General features: G+C 51.3%; 1 protein-coding gene across 1 annotated transcript; it reads left to right on the top strand.

The window, feature by feature from the left end:
• Positions 1 to 7,186: 7,186 nt before the first annotated feature.
• LOC115097770 (pancreatic progenitor cell differentiation and proliferation factor B-like) lies at positions 7,187 to 23,950 on the top strand. Its single transcript, XM_029613799.1, has 5 exons — positions 7,187 to 7,344; positions 21,165 to 21,252; positions 22,359 to 22,436; positions 22,854 to 22,950; positions 23,603 to 23,950. The coding sequence occupies exons 2-5, from the start codon at positions 21,198 to 21,200 to the stop codon at positions 23,715 to 23,717; spliced, it is 345 nt and encodes a 114-aa protein (XP_029469659.1). The 5' UTR covers positions 7,187 to 7,344; positions 21,165 to 21,197; the 3' UTR covers positions 23,718 to 23,950.
• The last annotated feature ends 856 nt before the right edge of the window (positions 23,951 to 24,806 follow it).

Below are 24,806 nucleotides of genomic sequence, written 5' to 3'. Positions count from 1 at the left end.
CAAGCATAATTCATAATCAGGATCCAAAAATAACAGAAATGCCTGTGAGCACAGAGACCAGCCCCCGAAAATGCTGAACATCAGTCGTGGCCAAAAAAATGCAAACAGAACAGCGGAGAATTAAAGAAAAAGCATCCAGCGCCCTGCTCATTCCTTTATTTCGTTCTGGAGGAGGGGGATTATGTCTAATTCTGACAGATCCTGCACCTGAGCCGTTTCCCCGCCATTATCAGTCTAAGTGCATCCCATCCCACTGCTAGGATACAGTACGACCGGCCAAAAAGGGAGCTCTTGGGATCAGTACGGAAGGAAGAGCAAAAGAGGCCTCGCCAGAGCCAAGACACGGGCAGGCTGAGGCTTGGGCGAGTCGGAGGCGGGATGCACTGCCCACCCTTCTTGGGGTCTCACGATACCGGGCAGCGAGGGCAGGTCGGAGGAGCTCCAGAATGGATGGACCCGCTTGGGTTTTCCCCTCATCAATCTTTTCGGAGGTTGCTCCACAATAGAAATGTTTTCAGAAATTCTGCTGCAGTTTTTTAAAGCAATACTTATAGTGACGCCTCCCGATTTTTCGGCGTCGATTGATTGATTGGAGTAGGTTTGATTACTGCTCGCTCAGTGAGTGCCACCCTGTGCCACCCTGCAATGCCCGACCCGGCCAGCGGCTCAGACTGTTACTTGGCTTCAGCCCTGTCCGGCCCTGCTGCTTTGCATTGCTTATTGCCACACGCCAGCCTTTCCGAGCCTGGGAATGTCCCTTTCAGCTTTCGTCTTGGCATTGCAGAGCTGCCACGCCTTCTGTACTGGCACAGTCCTGTCTTTTCCTGCTCAGAGCTGCCGATGCCCGGTGCCTGTGATCTCAGCAGGGGCGGGCGCTTCCTGTCCTGTTTACAGGAGAGCGGGTGGCACAATGGGATAGCAAAAGGTAAATGAGAGCTGCAAGGTGCACAGACCAGGGCTCAAAACAGGGATCCACTCATTTAAAATAATTGTTGGTGATGCTTTTATCTCCTCAGAAAGTCAGAAAACGTTTCAGATATAAAAATCACAGTTTGCTCTGTTGCCCCCCGCCCTGCAGTCTCCCTGTCAGATATTGCATGGGGCTAGCAAAGCAGCACAAATGTGAGCCAGGACTCAGGAGTTAGTCTGAGGCTGCACAAAACTCATTCCCCTGTCAAGTGTTGCAGACTTGAACTCAGGTCTCAGCTTTGTTAAATCTGCCAGGGCCTTCCCGAGCTTTTAGCCAATGTGACCCCCATGTTAGCACCGGGAAATCCACCTGACCCCAGGGGATGAGAAAACAAATAATCAGGGGGGCTGTCCCCCTCCATCAATCTCTCCTCTCACATCCGCTCCCCTTCCCTTAACGTGTGCCGCCTCTCAGCACCTCCCCCTCCAGCCTTTTCCGCCTTCACCCAGCTAATTCTCCCACTCCAAGCCCCTCACTGACCCTCCTCATTCCCTTCCTCTCCCCCTATCCCCCATTTCCTCCTCACTCTCATCCTCCACCCCCTCCCCTCGTTTCCAACCCTTCTCTCACATCCTGTGCAGGTGATACAACCCTCACACCCCTCCTGCATCATCCCCCCCCCCCCCCCCCCGGCTGACCTGCTGGCGGCAGCAGCCTTAGTACTGGAGGTCAGCGAGGGGCCGACGAGTCAGGCCAAGCTCATGGGCCTTGCAACGGCTCCAGTCCCTCCTCATGCAAGGTGTCCTTCGTGACGGCTGCAAACCCCAAGAAACAGACTCTGTATGCAATGCAGCGCTGGAGAAATAGAACCAGAAATGCATTTCCTCCTGCGCTGTGCAAAATACAGAGGCCAGAGATGAACATTTCCCAAAGCTGAGAGAGATAATCCAAGACTTCCCACAAATCTGTATGATCCCGGGGGGAAAGAGCAAGCAAAATGCGTGAGATCCTGCCACCAAGTCAGACCTGAAACCCAACCCGGGACAATACAGACCAGAACCAGAACCCGAGACCTGTCCCTCATCCTCTACTTCCTCTAACCTGCACCGTTACTTCTAACTTTTCCCTTGTTTTCCTACTCTTTTATTTTAATCATTGAGTAAAATTATCAGGCAAATAGAGTTATCTGAATCTGAACAATGCCAGGGCTCGGTGCTTCCCTTGGATGGCATGCTTCGGCTGAGCTGGACAGAGAGTCCATTTTCCCTCAGTATAATGCCCGGGCTTGGTGCTTCCCTTGGATGGCATGCTTCGGCTGAGCTGGACAGAGAGTCCATTTTCCCTCAGTATAATGCCCAGGCTCGGTGCTGTCCTTGTATGGCATGCTTCGGCTGAGCCTGGCAGAGCTGTCCATTTTCCCTCAGTATAATGCCCGGGCTCAGTGCTTCCCTTGGATGGCATGCTTCGGCTGAGCCTGGCAGAGCCGTCCATTTTCCCTCAGTATAATGCCCGGGCTCAGTGCTTCCCTTGGATGGCATGCTTCGGCTGAGCCTGGCAGAGCTGTCCATTTTCCCTCAGTATAATGCCCAGGCTCGGTGCTTCCCTTGGATGGCATGCTTCAGCTGAGCCTGGCAGACTTGTCCATTTTCCCTCAGTATAATGCCCGGGCTTGGTGCTTCCCTTGGATGGCATGCTTCCGCTGAGCCTGGCAGAGCTGTCCATTTTCCCTCAGTATAATGCCCAGACTCAGTGCTTCCCTTGGATGGCATGCTTCGGCTGAGCCTGGCAGAGCTGTCCATTTTCCCTCAGTATAATGCCCGGGCTTGGTGCTTCCCTTGGATGGCATGCTTCGGCTGAGCCTGGCAGACTTGTCCATTTTCCCTCAGTATAATGCCCGGGCTTGGTGCTTCCCTTGGATGGCATGCTTCGGCTGAGCCTGGCAGAGCTGTCCATTTTCCCTCAGTATAATGCCCGGGCTTGGTGCTTCCCTTGAATGGCATGCTTCGGCTGAGCCTGGCAGAGCTGTCCATTTTCCCTCAGTATAATGCCCAGGCTCGGTGCTGTCCTTGGATGGCATGCTTCAGCTGAGCCTGGCAGAGCTGTCCATTTTCCCTCAGTATAATGCCCGGGCTCAGTGCTTCCCTTGGATGGCATGCTTCGGCTGAGCCTGGCAGAGCTGTCCATTTTCCCTCAGTATAATGCCCGAGCTTGGTGCTTCCCTTGGATGGCATGCTTCGGCTGAGCCTGGCAGACTTGTCCATTTTCCCTCAGTATAATGCCCGGGCTTGGTGCTTCCCTTGAATGGCATGCTTCGGCTGACCCTGGCAGAGCTGTCCATTTTCCCTCAGTATAATGCCCGGGCTTGGTGCTTCCCTTGGATGGCATGCTTCGGCTGAGCCTGGCAGACTTGTCCATTTTCCCTCAGTATAATGCCCGGGCTTGGTGCTTCCCTTGGATGGCATGCTTCGGCTGAGCCTGGCAGAGCAGTCCATTTTCCCTCAGTATAATGCCCATGCTTGGTACTTCCCTTGGATGGCATGCTTCGGCTGAGCCTGGCAGAACTGTCCATTTTCCCTCAGTATAATGTCCGGGCTTAGTGCTTCCCTTGGATGGCATGCTTTGGCTGAGCCTGGCAGAGCTGTCCATTTTCCCTCAGTATAATGCCCATGCTTGGTGCTTCCCTTGGATGGCATGCTTCGGCTGAGCCTGGCAGAGCTGTCCATTTTCCCTCAGTATAATGCCCGGGCTCAGTGCTTCCCTTGGATGGCATGCTTCCGCTGAGCCTGGCAGAGCTGTCCATTTTCCCTCAGTATAATGCCCGGGTTCGGTGCTTCCCTTGGATGGCATGCTTCAGCTGAGCCTGGCAGAGCTGTCCATTTTCCCTCAGTATAATGCCCAGGCTCGGTGCTGTCCTTGGATGGCATGCTTCGGCTGGGCCTGGCAGAGCTGTCCATTTTCCCTCAGTATAATGCCCGGGCTCAGTGCTTCACTTGGATGGCATGCTTCGGCTGAGCCTGGCAGAGAGTCCATTTTCCCTCAGTATAATGCCCAGGCTCGGTGCTTCCCTTGGATGGCATGCTTCCGCTGAGCCTGGCAGAGCTGTCCATTTTCCCTCAGTATAATGCCCGGGCTTAGTGCTTCCCTTGGATGGCATGCTTTGGCTGAGCCTGGCAGAGCTGTCCATTTTCCCTCAGTATAATGCCCAGGCTCGGTGCTTCCCTTGGATGGCATGCTTCCGCTGAGCCTGGCAGAGCTGTCCATTTTCCCTCAGTATAATGCCCGGGCTCGGTGCTTCTCTTGGATGGCATGCTTCGGCTGAGCCTGGCAGAGCTGTCCATTTTCCCTCAGTATAATGCCCGGGCTCGGTGCTTCACTTGGATGGCATGCTTCGGCTGAGCCTGGCAGAGCTGTCCATTTTCCCTCAGTATAATGCCCAGGCTCGGTGCTTCCCTTGGATGGCATGCTTCGGCTGAGCCTGGCAGACTTGTCCATTTTCCCTCAGTATAATGCCCAGGCTTGGTGCTTCCCTTGGATGGCATGCTTCGGCTGAGCCTGGCAGAGCTGTCCATTTTCCCTCAGTATAATGCCCAGGTTCGGTGCTTCCCTTGGATGGCATGCTTCGGCTGAGCCGGGCAGAGCTGTCCATTTTTCCTCTGTATAATGCCCAGGCTCGGTGCTTCCCTTGGATGGCATGCTTCGGCTGAGCCGGGCAGAGAGTCCATTTTCCCTCAGTATAATGCCCAGGCTCGGTGCTTCCCTTGGATGGCATGCTTCGGCTGAGCCGGGCAGAGAGTCCATTTTCCCTCAGTATAATGCCCAGGCTCGGTGCTTCCCTTGGATGGCATGCTTCGGCTGAGCCTGGCAGTGTAGTCCATTTTCCCTCAGTATAATGCCCAGGCTCGGTGCTTCCCTTGGATGGCATGCTTCGGCTGAGCCGGGCAGAGAGTCCATTTTCCCTCAGTATAATGCCCAGGCTCGGTGCTTCCCTTGGATGGCATGCTTCGGCTGAGCCTGGCAGAGCTGTCCATTTTCCCTCAGTATAATGCCCAGACTCAGTGCTTCCCTTGGATGGCATGCTTCGGCTGAGCCTGGCAGAGCTGTCCATTTTCCCTCAGTATAATGCCCAGGCTCGGTGCTTCCCTTGGATGGCATGCTTCGGCTGAGCCTGGCAGAGCTGTCCATTTTCCCTCAGTATAATGCCCAGGCTCGGTGCTTCCCTTGGATGGCATGCTTCGGCTGAGCCTGGCAGAGCTGTCCATTTTCCCTCAGTATAATGCCCAGGTTCGGTGCTTCCCTTGGATGGCATGCTTCGGCTGAGCCGGGCAGAGAGTCCATTTTCCCTCAGTATAATGCCCAGGCTTGATGCTTCCCTTGGATGGCATGCTTCGGCTGAGCCTGGCAGAGCTGTCCATTTTCCCTCAGTATAATGCCCAGGTTCGGTGCTTCCCTTGGATGGCATGCTTCGGCTGAGCCGGGCAGAGAGTCCATTTTCCCTCAGTATAACGCCCAGGCTCGGTGCTTCCCTTGGATGGCATGCTTCGGCTGAGCCTGGCAGTGTAGTCCATTTTCCCTCAGTATAATGCCCAGGCTTGGTGCTTCCCTTGGATGGCATGCTTCGGCTGAGCCTGGCAGAGCAGTCCATTTTCCCTCAGTATAATGCCCAGGTTCGGTGCTTCCCTTGGATGGCATGCTTCGGCTGAGCCGGGCAGAGAGTCCATTTTCCCTCAGTATAATGCCCAGGCTCGGTGCTTCCCTTGGATGGCATGCTTCGGCTGAGCCTGGCAGTGTAGTCCATTTTCCCTCAGTATAATGCCCAGGCTCGGTGCTTCCCTTGGATGGCATGCTTCGGCTGAGCCGGGCAGAGAGTCCATTTTCCCTCAGTATAATGCCCAGGCTCGGTGCTTCCCTTGGATGGCATGCTTCGGCTGAGCCTGGCAGAGCTGTCCATTTTCCCTTAGTATAATGCCCAGACTCAGTGCTTCCCTTGGATGGCATGCTTCGGCTGAGCCTGGCAGAGCTGTCCATTTTCCCTCAGTATAATGCCCAGGCTCGGTGCTTCCCTTGGATGGCATGCTTCGGCTGAGCCTGGCAGAGCTGTCCATTTTCCCTCAGTATAATGCCCAGGTTCGGTGCTTCCCTTGGATGGCATGCTTCGGCTGAGCCGGGCAGAGAGTCCATTTTCCCTCAGTATAATGCCCAGGCTTGATGCTTCCCTTGGATGGCATGCTTCGGCTGAGCCTGGCAGAGCTGTCCATTTTCCCTCAGTATAATGCCCAGGCTTGGTGCTTCCCTTGGATGGCATGCTTCGGCTGAGCCGGGCAGAGAGTCCATTTTCCCTCAGTATAATGCCCAGGCTTGGTGCTTCCCTTGGATGGCATGCTTCGGCTGAGCCGGGCAGAGAGTCCATTTTCCCTCAGTATAATGCCCAGGCTTGATGCTTCTTGCCTGCCCTATGCTTGACAAATTGATAGCACAGCAGAAGGAAGGAATTGTTCCAGCTCTGACCCACAAGAACCTTGGTGCTGTCCCGTCAGAATGACAGACCTGCCAGCCTAGACTTGGCAGCCCCAGCCAATTTTTGGTAATAGGGCAACTCCCAAAGCAAATGTTCCTTCCTGTAATGTTTTCCTTGATAAGAGGATGAGAGCTGGGTGTGGGGCAGTAGCAGAGCCTGTGAGTGCTGTCCACTGGTTTCCCTTCCTATTGCTGCTGCCGGATAGCTTTGGGACCCCTTCCTCTCTCCCTCCCCCCGACCATACACACACTGAGGGACCACTCGGTTAGAGATTACAGGCTCTTGCACATCTGGCAAGACTGATGTTAGGCTAACAGAAGAGCAGGCATGGCATGAGCTCTCTCTTGGTTCATGTTTGCAGCCCCTTTTCCCAGCCAAGGTCCAGGATCCTTCAGAAATGAAACACAGCAGGGCCTTGGAACACAGAAATTATAATGTGGGGAGGGGGCAGGTCCCGTCCCCCCTCCCAAAGTGCAAGCCCAAGGGCGGTCCTGCAGCCTGCACCCAGCACCCATGCCTGGCACAGCCCCGGAGCTGCAGAGACCTGAGCAGAAAGCCCGGCGGGGCAAGATTGCTAATGCCCCCGCAGGCAGAGCCCAGAAAGGGCAGGCTGTGGACTGCGGGATGTGGCAGGGGGAGGGGGGCGAAGCCCCAATCCTCCCTCCCCACGAAGGGAAGCAGTAAGGAAGCCTGGGAGGTGCTGCCGAGCCCGGGGGCGGCACAGGCTCCGCCCCCTGGCCGCCTTATATAAGGCCTGCGCCCGCCTCCTTTCCTCAGACGGCGGAGAGCTTTGGCGACCCGCGTGGCCGTGGAGTGGGCTCCCAGCATCTCCTCTTCAGATGGGCGCCGTCGCCTAGCGTTTGCTCCAGGGAGCCTGTGGTAGCCCGGGGGCCAGGAAAAGCAACGCGTGGGACAGAAGGTGCGTGCCCGCGGGCCGCCGCGCGGGCGCAGGCCCTCGTTACTCGGCTGATCCGGCGCTGAGCCCCGCTGCGGCTCCTTCCGGTGTTTCAGAGGGGAGAGGGGGCACGGTGGGGGTCCTGGCTGTCTGATTTCCGGGAGGGGCCCGGTGCCGGGGGGTCCTGGCTGTCTCTGAGGTTGGGGAGGGGTCCCTGTATCTGATATCCGGTGGGGGGTGGTCCTGGCTGTCTCTGAGGTTGGGGAGGGGGCGCTGTCTCTGATATCGGGGGGTCCTGGCTGTCTCTGAGGTTGGGGAGGGGGGGTCCTGGCTGTCTGTCTGTCTCTGAGGTTGGGGAGGGGGCGCTGTCTCTGATATCGGGGGTGGTCCTGGTTGTCTCTGAGGTTGGGGAGGGGGCGCTGTCTCTGATATCGGGGGGGGGGGGGGGTCCTGGCTGTCTCTGAGGTTGGGGGGGGGGCGCTGTCTCTGATATCCGGGAGGGGTCCTGGCTGTCTCTTAAGCTGGGGAGGGGGCGCTGTCTGCACTGGTTGCCATTCAGGGTCCGAGCACTGGCTTTGGCAGCTTCTCGTCTTGGGTCCCCGCAGCTTTTCCCTTTAGAGAAAGGGATCGGGGGGGCGGAGGGCTGTGGTCAGTGCTGGACGGAAGAGCAGGGTGGGGGCGGGGCCCCGCCGTCCGGTTCAGGCTGGTTTGGAGCTGTCTGTGCAGCTGCATGGAGCCCGGGTGGGGGTGGGGGGGGGGGGGGGGGGATCGGTAGTGCCTCCACGGGTCTTCACTGTCTCAGCCTGACTCCTCCTTTCCCTTCAGCCCTAGGACACCTCCTGTATCTGTGCAGTCCGTGGGATTCCTGCCCGAGGGACCCTACAGGAGGGGAAGGAGGCTTTCAAGTTAAACATTAAAAGCTTCTCGAGGGGTGAAAGCGCAGCGCCGGCCATTTAAAGCAGAGTAACAGGGGCTGCGGGAGGAGGGTTTCCTGCTTTGCACTCCCAGCAAGGCACCTGCTGTGACCGAATAGTTACAATAAAAGGGAAGGAGGGGACTGGCCCTAGGCTGCCCAGATTCCCATTTCCTAGTGTGTAGCCAGATGGTCTCAGTAACAATGGGTTCCCCTGCCAGCAGATAGACATGGAGTCAGCTTTCAAAGCTGACATCATACACCCCCTGCATTGTCCTCAGGCCTTCAGTATCTCTCCATCTCCTAGCAGACGTGGGATGTGCTTTCCGTATCTGGATCGCTGTACCCTTTAGAAGAAGAAATTCTAATTTTATGTTGGAGAAAAGATTGAGCCCTGTTCTCCTAAAGGTCCGTCCCCAGCTGAGAATTCCTGAGGTGATTTCCAGGATCCCTCAGAGGTGTGCTTTGGTCCGGTAGCCTGTTCTCTGTGTGGACTTAGCTGCTGCAGCAGGTGGAGGAAGCTGAGCGTGGCAGTGACAGCCAAAGCCCTCTCCCCCTGTAGCTGGAGGCAGTTTCTGTCACCTGGACCTTCGGGTCCGAGAGGATGCAACCTTTGCAAGGGAGGTGCTGACCGGACTGCGGGCGGCCGGCCTCCCGCCCCGATTGGGAGTAGCTTTCTACATCCCGTTGGTCCTGAGTCCATCTGCTACACACTGGGAAATGAGAAGTTACTTACCTGATGATTTCGTTTTCCTTGGTGTAGACCAGAGCTTTCCAAACTTTTCATGTTGGGGACACACTTTTTAGACAAACATAATTTCACGACACGGTAATTCAGTCTACTAGTGAACCAGAGGTTAAAGGTTAAACGAACGAAACATATTTCGACAATTTATGTATGTTTCCTTAAATATATACATAAATAAAATGTTTCACGACACAACCTATCTCATGAAAACCTTTCATTTATATTAAAAATATATATTCCAAGATTCATGTTGTTGTTATAATTTATGAGAAACAATAATAAAACAAATTGTCTGTCCCCCACACCCTCATCTCTCTCCTCCCCCCAGCACATGTCTGGCCCCCACACACTCATATCTCTCCCCCTCAAGCACATGTCTGACCCCCCAGCACGTTTGCCCCCCACTCACTCATCTCTCCTCCCCCCAGCACATGTCTGACCCCCACACACTCATCTCTCTCCTCCCCCCAGCACATGTCGGGCCCCCACACACTCATCTCTCCCCATCAAGCACATGTCTGTCCCCCCAGCACGTTTGCCCCCCACTCACTCATCTCTCTCCCCCCAGCACATGTCTGGCCCCCACACTCATGTACCTCGTCTTTTTGATTGTTGCCAGTTAAGTGCTTCACTCCCTTCCATGACCACCAGACACTGCTGCTTGCAGTCAGTACTCCTCATGGCCAGGCCTCATCGGCAGCAGCAGCCAATGCAAGGATGGCTGGGCTCGTTCCACCCACCAAGCCCCCCCCAAAAACGCGATTGACAGCAAAAATCACCCAATAATAAGCAACTCATAAACTGGAAAAAAAAAAAGTGAATCTCTAGAAAAAAAAAAGCCCAAACTCGCATCAGAGTTGACCGGGCTTGCGCGACACACCTGCACACTGCAGGCGACACACTAACGTGTCCCGACACACAGTTTGGAAAGCTCTGGTGTAGACAGATGGACTCTGCATCCCACCCACAGCTGTGCCAAAGAATCTCCCACGAGGTGAATATCAATTCCAAGAGATTATGGGTAATCTGTCATCCAGTCCCTAGATCAGGGCATCTGTAACCCTGCTGGGATTCAGCGTTTGGTTGAGTACACTTATCCACTTTTAATCAAGTTTTCCTTAGTATTGTCCCAATGACTTTGGAAGAGAATACTGAAGGGGTGACGTCAGCTTTGGAAAGTGACTCTGTCTCCATCTGCTGGCAGGGGAGCACATAACCCATTGGTCCAGAGTCCATCTGGCTACACTTAAGGAAAACACAATTATCAGGTGAGCAATTTCTCCAATTAAAGGGAAGGGAGACCTAGCCCTCGGGGTCGTGTGATGGAAAGCTAAGAGGGCAGACGTGGCTCAGCTCCTTCTGCCTTCATTATCTTTGAAAATACTTAGCTTTTCTTGCCTTAAATATAATTCTGATACATCGTCAAGATGTCTATAGTCTGTTCCAGCTATGTGGGCTGAAAAAATCAGGCAACCAGCATCGTTCTGTTGAGAAATCAACTGTGGAAAAAGTGGAGTCCGGAGGAGCATGGCCTGCGCTAGCGACCCCCTCAGACAGCACGTCTGCATTAGGCAGTATGTTTGCCTCGCTTTCTCAAACTCACTAACGCTCTCTCTAAACTGGCTGTAGCAGTCAAGAAGGTAGTGAGGCGGGTCTCCTCCGTACAGAAAATAGTGCCTGCGGAGGGAGGCCGAAATCTCGCTCACGCAAGCCCGTAAGAAGAGTCCCTCGCTGCTCTTAGAGGGGAAACTGGATGACCTCACATAGGGGACGACTCAAATATTAGAATTATTGGTCTGCCTGAAACGGAGGGGGGAGACCAGGTGGCTTCCAGAAATATTGGCCCTGGATTCGAAGAGGTCTGGTGAAGAGAGAATGGGCCCATCGGGTGTTGCCACCCACACCAGGCCTGGAGGCCGGCCTAGGGCCACAATGCCGCAGTTTCATAGCTACGAGGATCAGGCCCGTGACGCAGCTAAAGCCCGGCAAAAGAATGAAATAATGACTGGGGTGGAGCAGAGGAAGATATCGGGAGGTGAGGTGTGCCTCGTGCGATGCTTGAAGGTAGCCTGCAGGAGCCAAACACCGCTGAGAACTTGGAAGCAGCGGAGGTGAACATGTGCTAGGCCCAGCCGGAGGGTGACGGGGGGGGGGCCCCATCAGGTGGACATACGGAGTTAGACCCTTATTTTTGTCTTTATTTCTTCTGGATAAGCTTTTTTCTATCTCTTGAAAGACGCCGGTCACCTTCTGGGGTGCCTGGGTTTTGCCAGAGCGGATGCACAGCGTGGAGGTGACAGATGCACTTTGGCCTCTCCAGGATGAGCTGCCTGGTGCCAGGATATTTATTTATTTAACACTTTTATATATAACCTTTACCATTTTTGGGTGCTGCCGATGGGAGAGAGCAAGGAGCACTGGAGGTCTCAGCCGCACTTTATTATAACTTCAGGCGTCGACGCAGACACCGGCAGATAGACAATCCGGTCACACAACTGTTTAACATTACCTCTTATTACTGGACTTTGCTATAAGGCCAGACTTTAATAATTTTGGTTGTTGCCTCTTCTGCCCTGGTACTGGCACCACAGGCAGCAGTTATGTATTTTTGGGGTGACTGGCATAGTCTCTTAATTTTTTTTTCACATTCATAGGAGTAAAGTAGGAAGACTGAATCAAGGTTTGTTTTCTTTTGACTTGGGAGAGAGTTGGCGGGGGGGGGGGGGGGTGTCGAGTAGTAAGGAGAGAGGCTCAGAAGGGTTTTGTGAGGGTCAGGGGTTGACTCACCTTGACCTGGATAATGGCGTGGTGGAGGGTGGGGTTACTCCTGTGAGGAGCGCGCTCATTGTGCAGATGTTGGGTTCGTCATCTTTAAACTAAACTAGATGAGCCGCTGTGGGCTGATATTTACGGTTGAGTAAGGGGTTTTATTGCACTGCTTCAGCCCGAGGATACTCCCACTGGAGAAGGGGATAGAGGAGAGTGTGGCAGGGCTGGCTCTCTCGCCCATGCATCCACCCTCTTTCTAAGCTGGGAGGGGGAGAGGTGTGGGTGGGGGAAGCTTGTGGGGAACTGTTTAGGGTTGTGGGGAAAAAAAGCAGACACTATCTATCCACTCCTTACTCAGCTTTCCCCAGCCTACAGAACCGTTCTGTAGATACCTGCACACGAGGCACTGGCTGTACCCCCTCTCCTTACCACTAATTCTAAAACTGATCTGCTCTCCTGGGATGTCAGGGGCATCCTATCCCCTATCAAAAGGAAAAGCATCTTCCAATATCGGAAGAAACACTCAGCTCAGATTGCAGGAGACTCGCGTGACTGATAGGGACATGAGAAACTTAAGAGATTTGGGTAGGGCGGGCTTATTCTTTTTTTCAAAGCTAAAAGTAGAGTCTGTATGTGAATACACAAGACTTTAAACATCAAGATGGTGGTGGTGGTGCTTTACCATCTCTGGCTCTCGCCCCAGCTAGGGATCGTTCCTGTCGGGAGGGGCAGATTGGGTGGATGTATGGAGAGCTGGTGCTAGAGATCATGGAGAGCTGGTGCTAGAGATCACAGCTCTTCAGGCTCGCTCAGAAGCGCGGCAGGCACGGACATCCTACCTTGCTACTTGTCGGATCATCCGGCTCTGGAGCTCTTACGTGATTGGTCTCGGGGGTTGCCAAGGGAACGCTCGTGGCGCTAAAATGCGTCTGTGCTAGGCCACGAGGATTTCATGGCCATGATCGTGAAGGAGCTTAAAGCCTTCAAAGAAATCCACGGTGCAGGAGAACATAACCGGCGTTTCCCTGGGAAACACTGAAAGCAGCGGGGTAAGGTAACGGGGCGAGCGCGTTATCTGGAGCGGCACGAGATAGTTAGACGGGAGGTGCTGAACACGTGGCAGGGAGGCGCGAGCTGGCGTGGCCACATACTGGTGTCTGATAGAGCGATTGTGGCTCATGGAGTACAGAAACGCCCCGACCGCTGCCCATCTGTAATCTTAAGGTTAACGATGCGCTTGCAGCTGCTCATGCTGGGAGGCAGGCGCGCTCCTTACATGGAACTACAGATTTAAGCAAGGTCACGGGTGACCAGAACGAGGGAACCTCTTACGTTGGGGTTTGGTAGGAATCACAAGATCTTGATAGGCAGACGAGGTGCTGCTGTGTCTCTCCAGATATTGCACCTAAAGCGATCAGGGTTTTGGAGGGGCTTCAGGATACAAAATCAGTGATCAGGAATGGGGGGAACAACTGAACAGATTATACCAGAATGCATGAGGCACTTCATTTAGGGTGGCAATGGAGGGCTTCAGATATTTGGGCACTTCTATTCCACCAAACTGGCGGGACGTGTAGCGGATGAATCATGCACTGCTGCTTACAGTGAGGTAGTGGTCAGGGCTGCACTACATGGGCAGGTCACATAGGGATGCTTAATGCACCCTTTACCTAGCATTATCTCTCTGTTTCAGCACAATCCCTAGTGCCCTGCCTAGGAAATGCTTTATCACAGCTGATTTGTAAGAGCAGGGCCCCACGAGTGAAACTGAGCCCACTATGGGGGTGGAATGGCCCTGCATTACCTTCTAGGGTATTATTGGGGTTCATGACTTGTAAGCCTGAGCTGAGACTGGGCACAGCGCTATTACCGTGTGTGCCTGCTGCCTCTGTGCAGGGGAGGGCAATCGGGCGCCCTTGTCCAACAATAGTGCATACACCTGTTGCACAGGGCCACGTGCAGGGTGGCGGGGGTGGCCTTGGGTGTGCATTGCACAGAGGACGGGGTTCTGGGGAGCCCTTTCCTCTCATACAGACTTTCACAGGTGCTGGAGGGAGGGCTTGAGATTTGGGGCAGATGAGGGGAGGAGGTCATTTGAGGATTTGCAGTTAAAATATGATGCTTAAGACATGGGTCAGACGATTACGGTCCTGAGCAGAAAGTGTTCCTGTTTGCAGGCACGAATAAAAGGGGCATTGCCCACTTATACCGGGCAGTTATACTGCTGCATGAGAAGGAGAGAGATACAGCGCTGATAGTGTCAGAATACTGAGCTGGGGATCTATAGATTTGCATTATACTTATAATCGGGCAGTTATACTGCTGCATGAGAAGGGGAGAGATACAGCGCTGATAGTGTCAGAATACTGAGCTGGGGATCTATAGATTTCCATTATACTTATACTTATACCAGGCAGTTATACTGCTGCATGAGAAGGAGAGAGATACAGCGCTGATAGTGTCAGAATACTGAGCTGGGGATCTATAGATTTCCATTATACTTATACTTATAATCGGGCAGTTATACTGCTGCATGAGAAGGAGAGAGATACAGCGCTGATAGTGTCAGAATACTGAGCTGGGGATCTATAGATTTCCATTATACTTATACCGGGCAGTTATACTGCTGCATGAGAAGGAGAGAGATACAGCGCTGATAGTGTCAGAATACTGAGCTGGGGATCTATAGATTTCCATTATACTTATACCCGGCAGTTATACTGCTGCATGAGAAGGAGAGAGATACAGCGCTGATAGTGTCAGAATACTGAGCTGGGGATCTATAGATTTCCATTATACTTATAATCGGGCAGTTATACTGCTGCATGAGAAGGAGAGAGATACAGCGCTGATAGTGTCAGAATACTGAGCTGGGGATCTATAGATTTCCATCATACTTATACCGGGCAGTTATACTGCTGCATGAGAAGGAGAGAGATACAGCGCTGATAGTGTCAGAATACTGAGCTGGGGATCTATAGATTTCCATTATACTTATACTTATACCGGGCAGTTATACTGCTGCATGAGAAGGAGAGAGATACAGCGCTGATAGTGTCAGAATACTGAGCTGGGGATCTATAGATTTCCATTATACTTATACCGGGCAGTTATACTGCTGCATGAGAAGGAGAGAGATACAGCGCTGATAGTGTCAGAATACTGAGCTGGGGATCTATAGATTTCCATTATACTTATACCGGGCAGTTATACTGCTGCATGAGAAGGAGAGAGATACAGCGCTGATAGTGTCAGAATACTGAGCTGAGGATCTATAGATTTCCATTATACTTATAATCGGGCAGTTATACTGCTGCATGAGAAGGAGAGAGATACAGCGCTGATAGTGTCAGAATACTGAGCTGGGGATCTATAGATTTCCATTATACTTATACTTATACCAGGCAGTTATACTGCTGCATGAGAAGGGGAGAGATACAGCGCTGATAGTGTCAGAATACTGAGCTGGGGATCTATAGATTTCCATTATACTTATAATCGGGCAGTTATACTGCTGCATGAGAAGGAGAGAGATACAGCGCTGATAGTGTCAGAATACTGAGCTGGGGATCTATAGATTTCCATTATACTTATACTTATACCGGGCAGTTATACTGCTGCATGAGAAGGAGAGAGATACAGCGCTGATAGTGTCAGAATACGGAGCTGGGGATCTATAGATTTCCATTATACTTATACTTATACCAGGCAGTTATACTGCTGCATGAGAAGGGGAGAGATACAGCGCTGATAGTGTCAGAATACTGAGCTGGGGATCTATAGATTTCCATTATACTTATAATCGGGCAGTTATACTGCTGCATGAGAAGGAGAGAGATACAGCGCTGATAGTGTCAGAATACTGAGCTGGGGATCTATAGATTTCCATTATACTTATACTTATACCGGGCAGTTATACTGCTGCATGAGAAGGAGAGAGATACAGCGCTGATAGTGTCAGAATACGGAGCTGGGGATCTATAGATTTCCATTATAGTTATACTTATACCGGGCAGTTATACTGCTGCATGAGAAGGAGAGAGATACAGCGCTGATAGTGTCAGAATACGGAGCTGGGGATCTATAGATTTCCATTATACTTATACTTATAATCGGGCAGTTATACTGCTGCATGAGAAGGGGAGAGATACAGCGCTGATAGTGTCAGAATACTGAGCTGGGGATCTATAGATTTCCATTATACTTATAATCGGGCAGTTATACTGCTGCATGAGAAGGAGAGAGATACAGCACTGATAGTGTCAGAATACTGAGCTGGGGATCTATAGATTTCCATTATACTTATAATCGGGCAGTTATACTGCTGCATGAGAAGGGGAGAGATACAGCGCTGATAGTGTCAGAATACTGAGCTGGGGATCTATAGATTTCCATTATACTTATACTTATACCGGGCAGTTATACTGCTGCATGAGAAGGAGAGAGATACAGCGCTGATAGTGTCAGAATACTGAGCTGGGGATCTATAGATTTCCATTATACTTATACTTATACCGGGCAGTTATACTGCTGCATGAGAAGGAGAGAGATACAGCGCTGATAGTGTCAGAATACTGAGCTGGGGATCTATAGATTTCCATTATACTTATACCGGGCAGTTATACTGCTGCATGAGAAGGAGAGAGATACAGCGCTGATAGTGTCAGAATACTGAGCTGGGGATCTATAGATTTCCATTATACTTATACTTATACCGGGCAGTTATACTGCTGCATGAGAAGGGGAGAGATACAGCGCTGATAGTGTCAGAATACTGAGCTGGGGATCTATAGATTTCCATTATACTTATACTTATAATCGGGCAGTTATACTGCTGCATGAGAAGGAGAGAGATACAGCGCTGATAGTGTCAGAATACTGAGCTGGGGATCTATAGATTTCCATTATACTTATACTTATACCGGGCAGTTATACTGCTGCATGAGAAGGAGAGAGATACAGTGCTGATAGTGTCAGAATACTGAGCTGGGGATCTATAGATTTCCATTATACTTATACTTATACCGGGCAGTTGTACTGCTGCATGAGAAGGAGAGAGATACAGTGCTGATAGTGTCAGAATACTGAGCTGGGGATCTATAGATTTCCATTATACTTATACTTATACCGGGCAGTTATACTGCTGCATGAGAAGGAGAGAGATACAGCGCTGATAGTGTCAGAATACTGAGCTGGGGATCTATAGATTTGCATTATACTTATACTTATAATCGGGCAGTTATACTGCTGCATGAGAAGGAGAGAGATACAGCGCTGATAGTGTCAGAATACTGAGCTGGGGATCTATAGATTTCCATTATACTTATACTTATAATCGGGCAGTTATACTGCTGCATGAGAAGGAGAGAGATACAGTGCTGATAGTGTCAGAATACTGAGCTGGGGATCTATAGATTTCCATTATACTTATACTTATAATCGGGCAGTTATACTGCTGCATGAGAAGGGGAGAGATACAGCGCTGATAGTGTCAGAATACTGAGCTGGGGATCTATAGATTTCCATTATACTTATACTTATAATCGGGCAGTTATACTGCTGCATGAGAAGGGGAGAGATACAGCGCTGATAGTGTCAGAATACTGAGCTGGGGATCTATAGATTTCCATTATACTTATACTTATACCGGGCAGTTATACTGCTGCATGAGAAGGAGAGAGATACAGCACTGATAGTGTCAGAATACTGAGCTGGGGATCTATAGATTTCCATTATACTTATAATCGGGCAGTTATACTGCTGCATGAGAAGGGGAGAGATACAGCGCTGATAGTGTCAGAATACTGAGCTGGGGATCTATAGATTTCCATTATACTTATAATCGGGCAGTTATACTGCTGCATGAGAAGGGGAGAGATACAGCGCTGATAGTGTCAGAATACTGAGCTGGGGATCTATAGATTTGCATTATACTTATACTTATACCGGGCAGTTATACTGCTGCATGAGAAGGAGAGAGATACAGCGCTGATAGTGTCAGAATACTGAGCTGGGGATCTATAGATTTGCATTATACTTATACTTATAATCGGGCAGTTATACTGCTGCATGAGAAGGGGAGAGATACAGCGCTGATAGTGTCAGAATACTGAGCTGGGGATCTATAGATTTCCATTATACTTATACTTATAATCGGGCAGTTATACTGCTGCATGAGAAGGAGAGAGATACAGCGCTGATAGTGTCAGAATACTGAGCTGGGGATCTATAGATTTCCATTATACTTATACTTATACCAGGCAGTTATACTGCTGCATGAGAAGGAGAGAGATACAGCGCTGATAGTGTCAGAATACTGAGCTGGGGATCTATAGATTTGCATTATACTTATACTTATAATCGGGCAGTTATACTGCTGCATGAGAAGGGGAGAGATACAGCACTGATAGTGTCAGAATACTGAGCTGGGGATCTATAGATTTGCATTATACTTATACTTATAATCGGGCAGTTATACTGCTGCATGAGAAGGAGAGAGATACAGCGCTGATAGTGTCAGAATACTGAGCTGGGGATCTATAGATTTCCATTATACTTATACTTATAATCGGGCAGTTATACTGCTGCATGAGAAGGTGAGAGATACAGCACTGATAGTGTCAGAATACTGAGCTGGGGATCTATAGATTTGCATTATACTTATACTTATAATCGGGCAGTTATACTGCTGCATGAGAAGGAGAGAGATACAGCGCTGATAGTGTCAGAATACTGAGCTGGGGATCTATAGATTTCCATTATACTTATAATCGGGCAGTTATACTGCTGCATGAGAAGGAGAGAGATACAGCGCTGATAGTGTCAGAATACGGAGCTGGGGATCTATAGATTTCCATTATACTTATACTTATACCGGGCAGTTATACTGCTGCATGAGAAGGGGAGAGATACAGCGCTGATAGTGTCAGAATACGGAGCTGGGGATCTATAGATTTCCATTATACTTATACTTATACCAGGCAGTTATACTGCTGCATGAGAAGGAGAGAGATACAGCGCTGATAGTGTCAGAATACGGAGCTGGGGATCTATAGATTTCCATTATACTTATACTTATACCGGGCAGTTATACTGCTGCATGAGAAGGAGAGAGATACAGCGCTGATAGTGTCAGAATACTGAGCTGGGGATCTATAGATTTCCATTATACTTATACTTATACCGGGCAGTTATACTGCTGCATGAGAAGGAGAGAGATACAGCCCTGATAGTGTCAGAATACTGAGCTGGGGATCTATAGATTTGCATTATACTTGGGGCTCCCCTCTACACCTATGGCGATGGCGGTCACGTTCCCTGGTGCAGGTGGAAGCTGCAATGAGTCTTGGCCCAGCAGTGCCGCCTTGGGTTCAGGGCTGAAGGGGCGTCGGGCAGCTCCCTCTCTAGCTTGGGGAATGGGCTTCTTCACGCTGCTTGCTTCACCATCGCACCCTGTGTCTCGCTGGTATAAAAGTACAGGAACTGCAATTATTGGGGGGAAATGGACTTTCTCGTCACAGGAAGTTACCTGTGTGTGTGGGTGATGGGGAGGGGGGGGGGCCGCTGTCATAGCTCACGCAGTACAGAGGTGCTGACGGCTCAATACTCACGCAGGGGAGAGGCCTCTCGCACAAGCCTGGCTTGCTTGCCAGCCCCACCCGCGCTCGCTCTCTCCCTCTCTCCCTGACTGAGTGTGGAGTTTATTGGACTGAGTACAGCTGAAGCTCTGCAGAGTTATCCCTGTAAAGACCTCACATTACAGAGACCATGCCAAGCACCTCCCTTCTCTCTGTTACCAAAGGAAACCTTTCACATGTGGATGATGAAACACAAGGAGCCAAAGACACTGCCTTTCAGGGCCACTCGCAGATCCAGAAAAGCCCTTAGCATCGGCTCTCAATCTGCCACCCCCCCCCCCCTTACAGAGGTGTAACAGCGCATGCGGGGGTCCATGGGCCGGCGCTGGTCCGCAGAATGGCAGTGAGAGGAAGCAGAGTCCCTGCAGGCGTGCTCCAGCTTCTTAAAGGGACAGCATCCTCCCCCACTGCCTCCGCTGTCCTGGGGCATGACCAGACCTGCTTCTCCCCCTCCTCCCTTCTCGTGGGTGTGAAACAAAGCTCCTCTGTCACAAACTATTCAGAGTTAAATGTCAGGGCCTGGCTGGGGGGAGTCTCTTCTCCCTGTCCCCTGCACTTTTAAGCACAATAGGAAGCCCCTCCCCCGCTCTGCCAGCCAGGCAGTCCCTGCCAAGAGACTGAGAAACCCTGACCGAGCTGAGTCCCTGCTAACTAAAGCCGGTGTCACGGTGCCGTCTCCTCGCTGACCTGCTGCAGAGGATAAGTCTCACCTACAACGCCACACTCGGCGTGTAAAGCGAGCGAGCCATTCACAAGCACGGGAGACCTGCCGAGAGGGGCACAGAAGGGTTTATAGTGGCTCCTCTGCCCCACACACCCCCCTCATGTTCTGGTTAGTGACACAGAAGGGTTTATAGTGGCTCCTCTGCCCCACACACCCCCCTCATGTCCTGGTTAGTGACACAGAAGGGTTTATAGTGGCTCCTCTGCCCCACACACCCCCCTCATGTCAGGGTTAGTGACACAGAAGGGTTTATAGTGGCTCCTCTGCCCCACACACCCCCCTCATGTCATGGTTGGGGACACAGAAGGGTTTATAGTGGCTCCTTTGCCACACACACCCCCCTCATGTCATGGTTGGTGACACAGAAGGGTTTATAGTGGCTCCTCTGCCCCACACACCCCCCTCATGTCCTGGTTAGTGACACAGAAGGGTTTATAGTGGCTCCTCTGCCCCACACACCCCCCCCCTCATGTCAGGGTTAGTGACACAGAAGGGTTTATAGTGGCTCCTCTGCCCCACACACCCCCTCATGTCCTGGTTAGTGACACAGAAGGGTTTACAGTGGCTCCTCTGCCCCACACACCCCCCTCATGTCCTGGTTAGTGACACAGAAGGGTTTACAGTGGCTCCTCTGCCCCACACACCCCCCTCATGTCCTGGTTAGTGGCACAGAAGGGTTTATAGTGGCTCCTCTGCCACACACACACCCCCCTCATGTCCTGGTTAGTGACACAGAAGGGTTTATAGTGGCTCCTCTGCCGCACACACCCCCCTCATGTCATGGTTTGTGACACAGAAGGGTTTATAGTGGCTCCTCTGCCACACGCACCCCCCTCATGTCCTGGTTAGTGACACAGAAGGGTTTATAGTGGCTCCTCTGCCACACCCCCCCCCCCTCATGTCCTGGTTAGTGACACTACCCACGGTGTCCTGCTGAGTCTGCCCCAGTCCCAGAGGCAGCGCACACCCGTCACGGCAGCCAATAGCCCTCAGCCACACCTGCCAGGGACTCTGCCAGCTGCTCAGGCTCCTGATCTGCTTCTTATCTTCCAGACTTCACAACACAGAAACCCAACAGCAGCAGGAATGGCAGCGATTCCATCTGGGGGCTCCCTCGTTGCAACCCACGACTACTACAGACGTAAGTGCAGAATCGTTCGCTTGTACCGGCCCGGAGGGAGGGAGGGAGGGGGAGCTCCTGGGAGCAGAGGGCTGGGAGCCCTGACCCTGCGTCTGGCAGGGGAGGTGACGTGCACGTAGCACAGGGCCGCTCTGTTCCTGTGCATTATGATGTGAGCAGGCTGATGAGGCGCATTTGGCAGAGTCCCCTTATGAGACTCCTCAGGAAATTAAAGTCATGGGATGGGAGGTGTTGAGCCCTGGTAACTGATTAAAGGCAGCAGATGGGAGGAGTTAATGGAGAGTTTTCCAAAAGAAAGGTCACTAGTGGATCTGTCCTGAGACTGGCGAACATTCATAAATGATCAGGAGAAGGGAGGTAAAGTCAAAATTATTTCAAATGCTAAAAACAGGAGCAGATTAGCAGAAAGCTCAGAGGCCTTGCAGGACTCAAGACTGGGCCTAGGAATGGTAGAGGGAAAGATGATCCTCACTAAGGTACACGATGCTGGGTTTTCTGTTGGGAGTCGCCACCCAGGAAGAGGACCTTGGGTCATTGTGGACAATACGTTTAAATTCTAGCTCGGTGTGCGGCAGCGCTCAGAAAAGCAAACAGAAAGCTAGAAATGCAGACTATAACCGAGACATCATCATTCCTCTATCATAAGAACCTGCCATACTGGGTCAGACCAGGGGTCACTGTTGGAGACAGGCGGCTGGGCTGGAAGGACCATTGATCTGATCTGCAGCTTGCTCATGTTCCTATGGGGGCACTGATGTGGGTAGTCTAGCCCCTGACTTGAGGGCAGGTGAGTTTTGGGTAGGTCAGATGCTGTGGCCCTGGTGGTGATCCCTGCTGCCCAGACCCTTGTTCAGCATTGAGATTCAGCCTTTGAGGAAACTTTCTCTAGCATTTCAGCCAAGCAGGAAAGAGTCAGACATTGAAAGAATACAAACTTAATCCATGTTATTGTAGTTAAACATAAACTGCCTCCAAGGTGTGATCACTGGCCCAGCAGCCAGCTCTGGTCCGGGTGGCTGGAGCATGCTAGAGTCCTAGCTTCTGAGGAGGCTGACTTTCAGCAGGTAGTGTCTGTCTAACCATAGCTGAAAACGTTTTCTCGGCAGGACGCCTGGGTTCCACGTCCAGTAACAGCTCTTGTGGCAGCACAGAGTGCTCTGGGGAAGCTCTCCCGCACCATCCAGGTAAGGAAACCGCTGGGGCTGACAACATCCTGTGCCAGTACCAGCAAACGACTCTTGTGGCTGTGAGTCCACGGCTTGCCAACTGTCCACGTCTCACATACTTAAAGTGTGCTTTCAGCCAATTCTAGGTTTGACATGCTCAGAATTAGTTTTCTCCAGTAAAGATCTCGTCTGTATTTTAGTTACTGCAGAGACCTGCAGTGCTCATCTCACCAGGAGATGAGCACTGCACCATGATGTGATCTCTACCTGCACTGTGCAGTGACCTGGGGTGTGATACGCTGAGCAGATCCGAGCTGGAAGGCACAGAACAGTCAGTCTGTGATACGAGTCTTTTTTTGTGGACTATTTTATCAGTAGAGGGCCAGCCTACATTAAAGCTCGTCTAAGCATGTTAATCTTCTGCTTCCTTCTCAGGTCTTCCCAAGTCTGATCCTGGTCACTGGTGGGCGAGCTTCTTCTTCGGGAAAGCTACCCATGCAATTATGACCCCAGTATCGGAATCCCCCGAGACGTGAGTCTGTGCGGAAAGCACACTATGGGATGCCGGGTCTCCCACACCTACCTGATAGCACATAGCTCCTGCCATTGGGTGGTCCCAGTGTACTCTGACTCTTGGAGCAAGCTCAGAGGGATGAGAGGGTGGGTCTCAGATGCTCTGTCACTGGGGTACTGTGTGTCGTCGTCCCCACCCACCCACCCTCAATTCTCTGGCTTTCATCCAACTCCACCCTCCATATTGTCTTTTTGTTTGGCCTCTCCATATTCATCCCATACCTACCTACAACCTGCTAACAGTGCAGGGCACCTCGAACATCAGATTTTTAGAAGTTACTCGCAGATGTATAGGGAGTATGTAGATATGGTCCCCAGATGCAGGTTACCCCAGCCTCCTCAGAAGTCCAGTGCAGCTGTACCTCTGTATCGTGTGCGTTTCCTGGTGGTCGTATCTCAGCTATTAGGGCTGTAACACCCGCTCCCGGCAGAGAGTGGTGTGGAGGGAAGGGGGAACATGAGGAGGAACAAATCAAACCTGTGAGCAACCAGAATGGAAGACGGTTACTAATCACACGTCAGACTCTCAAGCACCCCTCAGTCCTTAAAATGAGCAATTGGATGCCAGATGTTGGCAAACTCTTACTTTTTTCCCTCTGTGTGTCTTACAGTTCAGGAGCCCTCAAGGTGACCAGTGGTGTGATCACAAGTGGTCTAGCGCAGGAGGTCATGAAGCATCGCACTAACACCACCGGCACACCTAACACTGGACCACCGCCCGTGTGAACAGGCAGACCTGGTCGCTGCTTCTGGAGCCAACGCTAGGAGACGGTGCCCTATCCCTTCCCCTTTCCAGGCTGCTCTGCACTAGGATAGCTTTAGTACTCTTGTTTTGTAAAACTTCTTTTTACTGTTTCATTAACTTCCAGACGTTGCTTTTTCTATTCTGGCAGCCCCCTGAGGCTCTTCCTGTTTGAGTTTTGTACACTGTCTATGAATTAATAAATTGAGCAGCCGTCCCCAAACGCCTCATTTCCTTGCCTCATGTACATGGATAACGCTGGCTGATCTTGCCCCATCCCTGTTTCTGTCTTTACATCGCAGTATTTACAGCATCACTGCTGGTTTGAGGCTGCAAGCTTCCAGAACATCAATCAATTGCCCATATATTCCGAAAGTAAAGAAAAACAAACCTCTTTCATCAGGCAATCGATAAACCAAGGATACGGATTATCTATCCAGTCCAAATCCTCAATTATACCCATTAATCTCAAGGCATTTAGCCTGCTTCTACATTCTAAATTAAATAGGGTTTTTTTCTCTAACAAACCAAAGCTTTATAGGGCTCTGGTGCCATGAAAAAGGAGTTGCTTCTCTGGCTGGAAGCACCATTGAATCTGAGTAGAAGTCCCTCTCCCTGCTGAATTAATCAAACCGTGCAATAAACCTACAGGGCCCACCAGATTAACTAGCTCTGCAAGGATGATGCAAATATTTCAGGCAGGCTCGGATGTGAGCGACCCAGCCAGAGAGCTGTACAGTAGAGCTCTTACCCTGCTGATGATCACATAAGTTTGGTTGTCTGTTCAGATGTTTGGTACATTTAAACAGTGTCTTCATCTCCATATAACTGATCTCTCTCCAGGGATTCAGCATAAAATTGCTGGTGCAACTGCAATCCTTAAGTACAACAGAAGAGGCAGACAATTCTCCAATTGGCACTATTGCAATAGCTGGCATTGGGACTGCACCTGCAATCTGGTTATATCAATGGGTGACCTTTAGTGGCAGACTTAATCCTGTGAAGGGGACAGTGGATCTGCTGGTGAAGGGTCAGTAGGCTTTCAAACGGGCTGATTCAGAAAAACACGCAGG

This window comes from Rhinatrema bivittatum, chromosome 8 (assembly GCF_901001135.1).
Source record: "Rhinatrema bivittatum chromosome 8, aRhiBiv1.1, whole genome shotgun sequence".
In the NCBI taxonomy this organism is placed as follows: Eukaryota; Metazoa; Chordata; class Amphibia; order Gymnophiona; family Rhinatrematidae; genus Rhinatrema; species Rhinatrema bivittatum.
The sequence above is the reverse complement of the archived record's forward strand: the minus strand, read 5'-3'. Positions and strand labels throughout refer to the sequence as shown.

Coding starts and splice junctions, on each gene's coding strand:
- LOC115097770 (XM_029613799.1), top strand. CDS start 21,198: ATGGCAGCGATTCCATCTGGGGGCTCCCTCGTTGCAACCCACGACTAC. Junction 22,437..22,853: donor AGCTCTCCCGCACCATCCAG/GTAAGGAAACCG, acceptor CTTCCTTCTCAG/GTCTTCCCAAGTCTGATCCT. Junction 22,951..23,602: donor GTATCGGAATCCCCCGAGAC/GTGAGTCTGTGC, acceptor TGTGTCTTACAG/TTCAGGAGCCCTCAAGGTGA.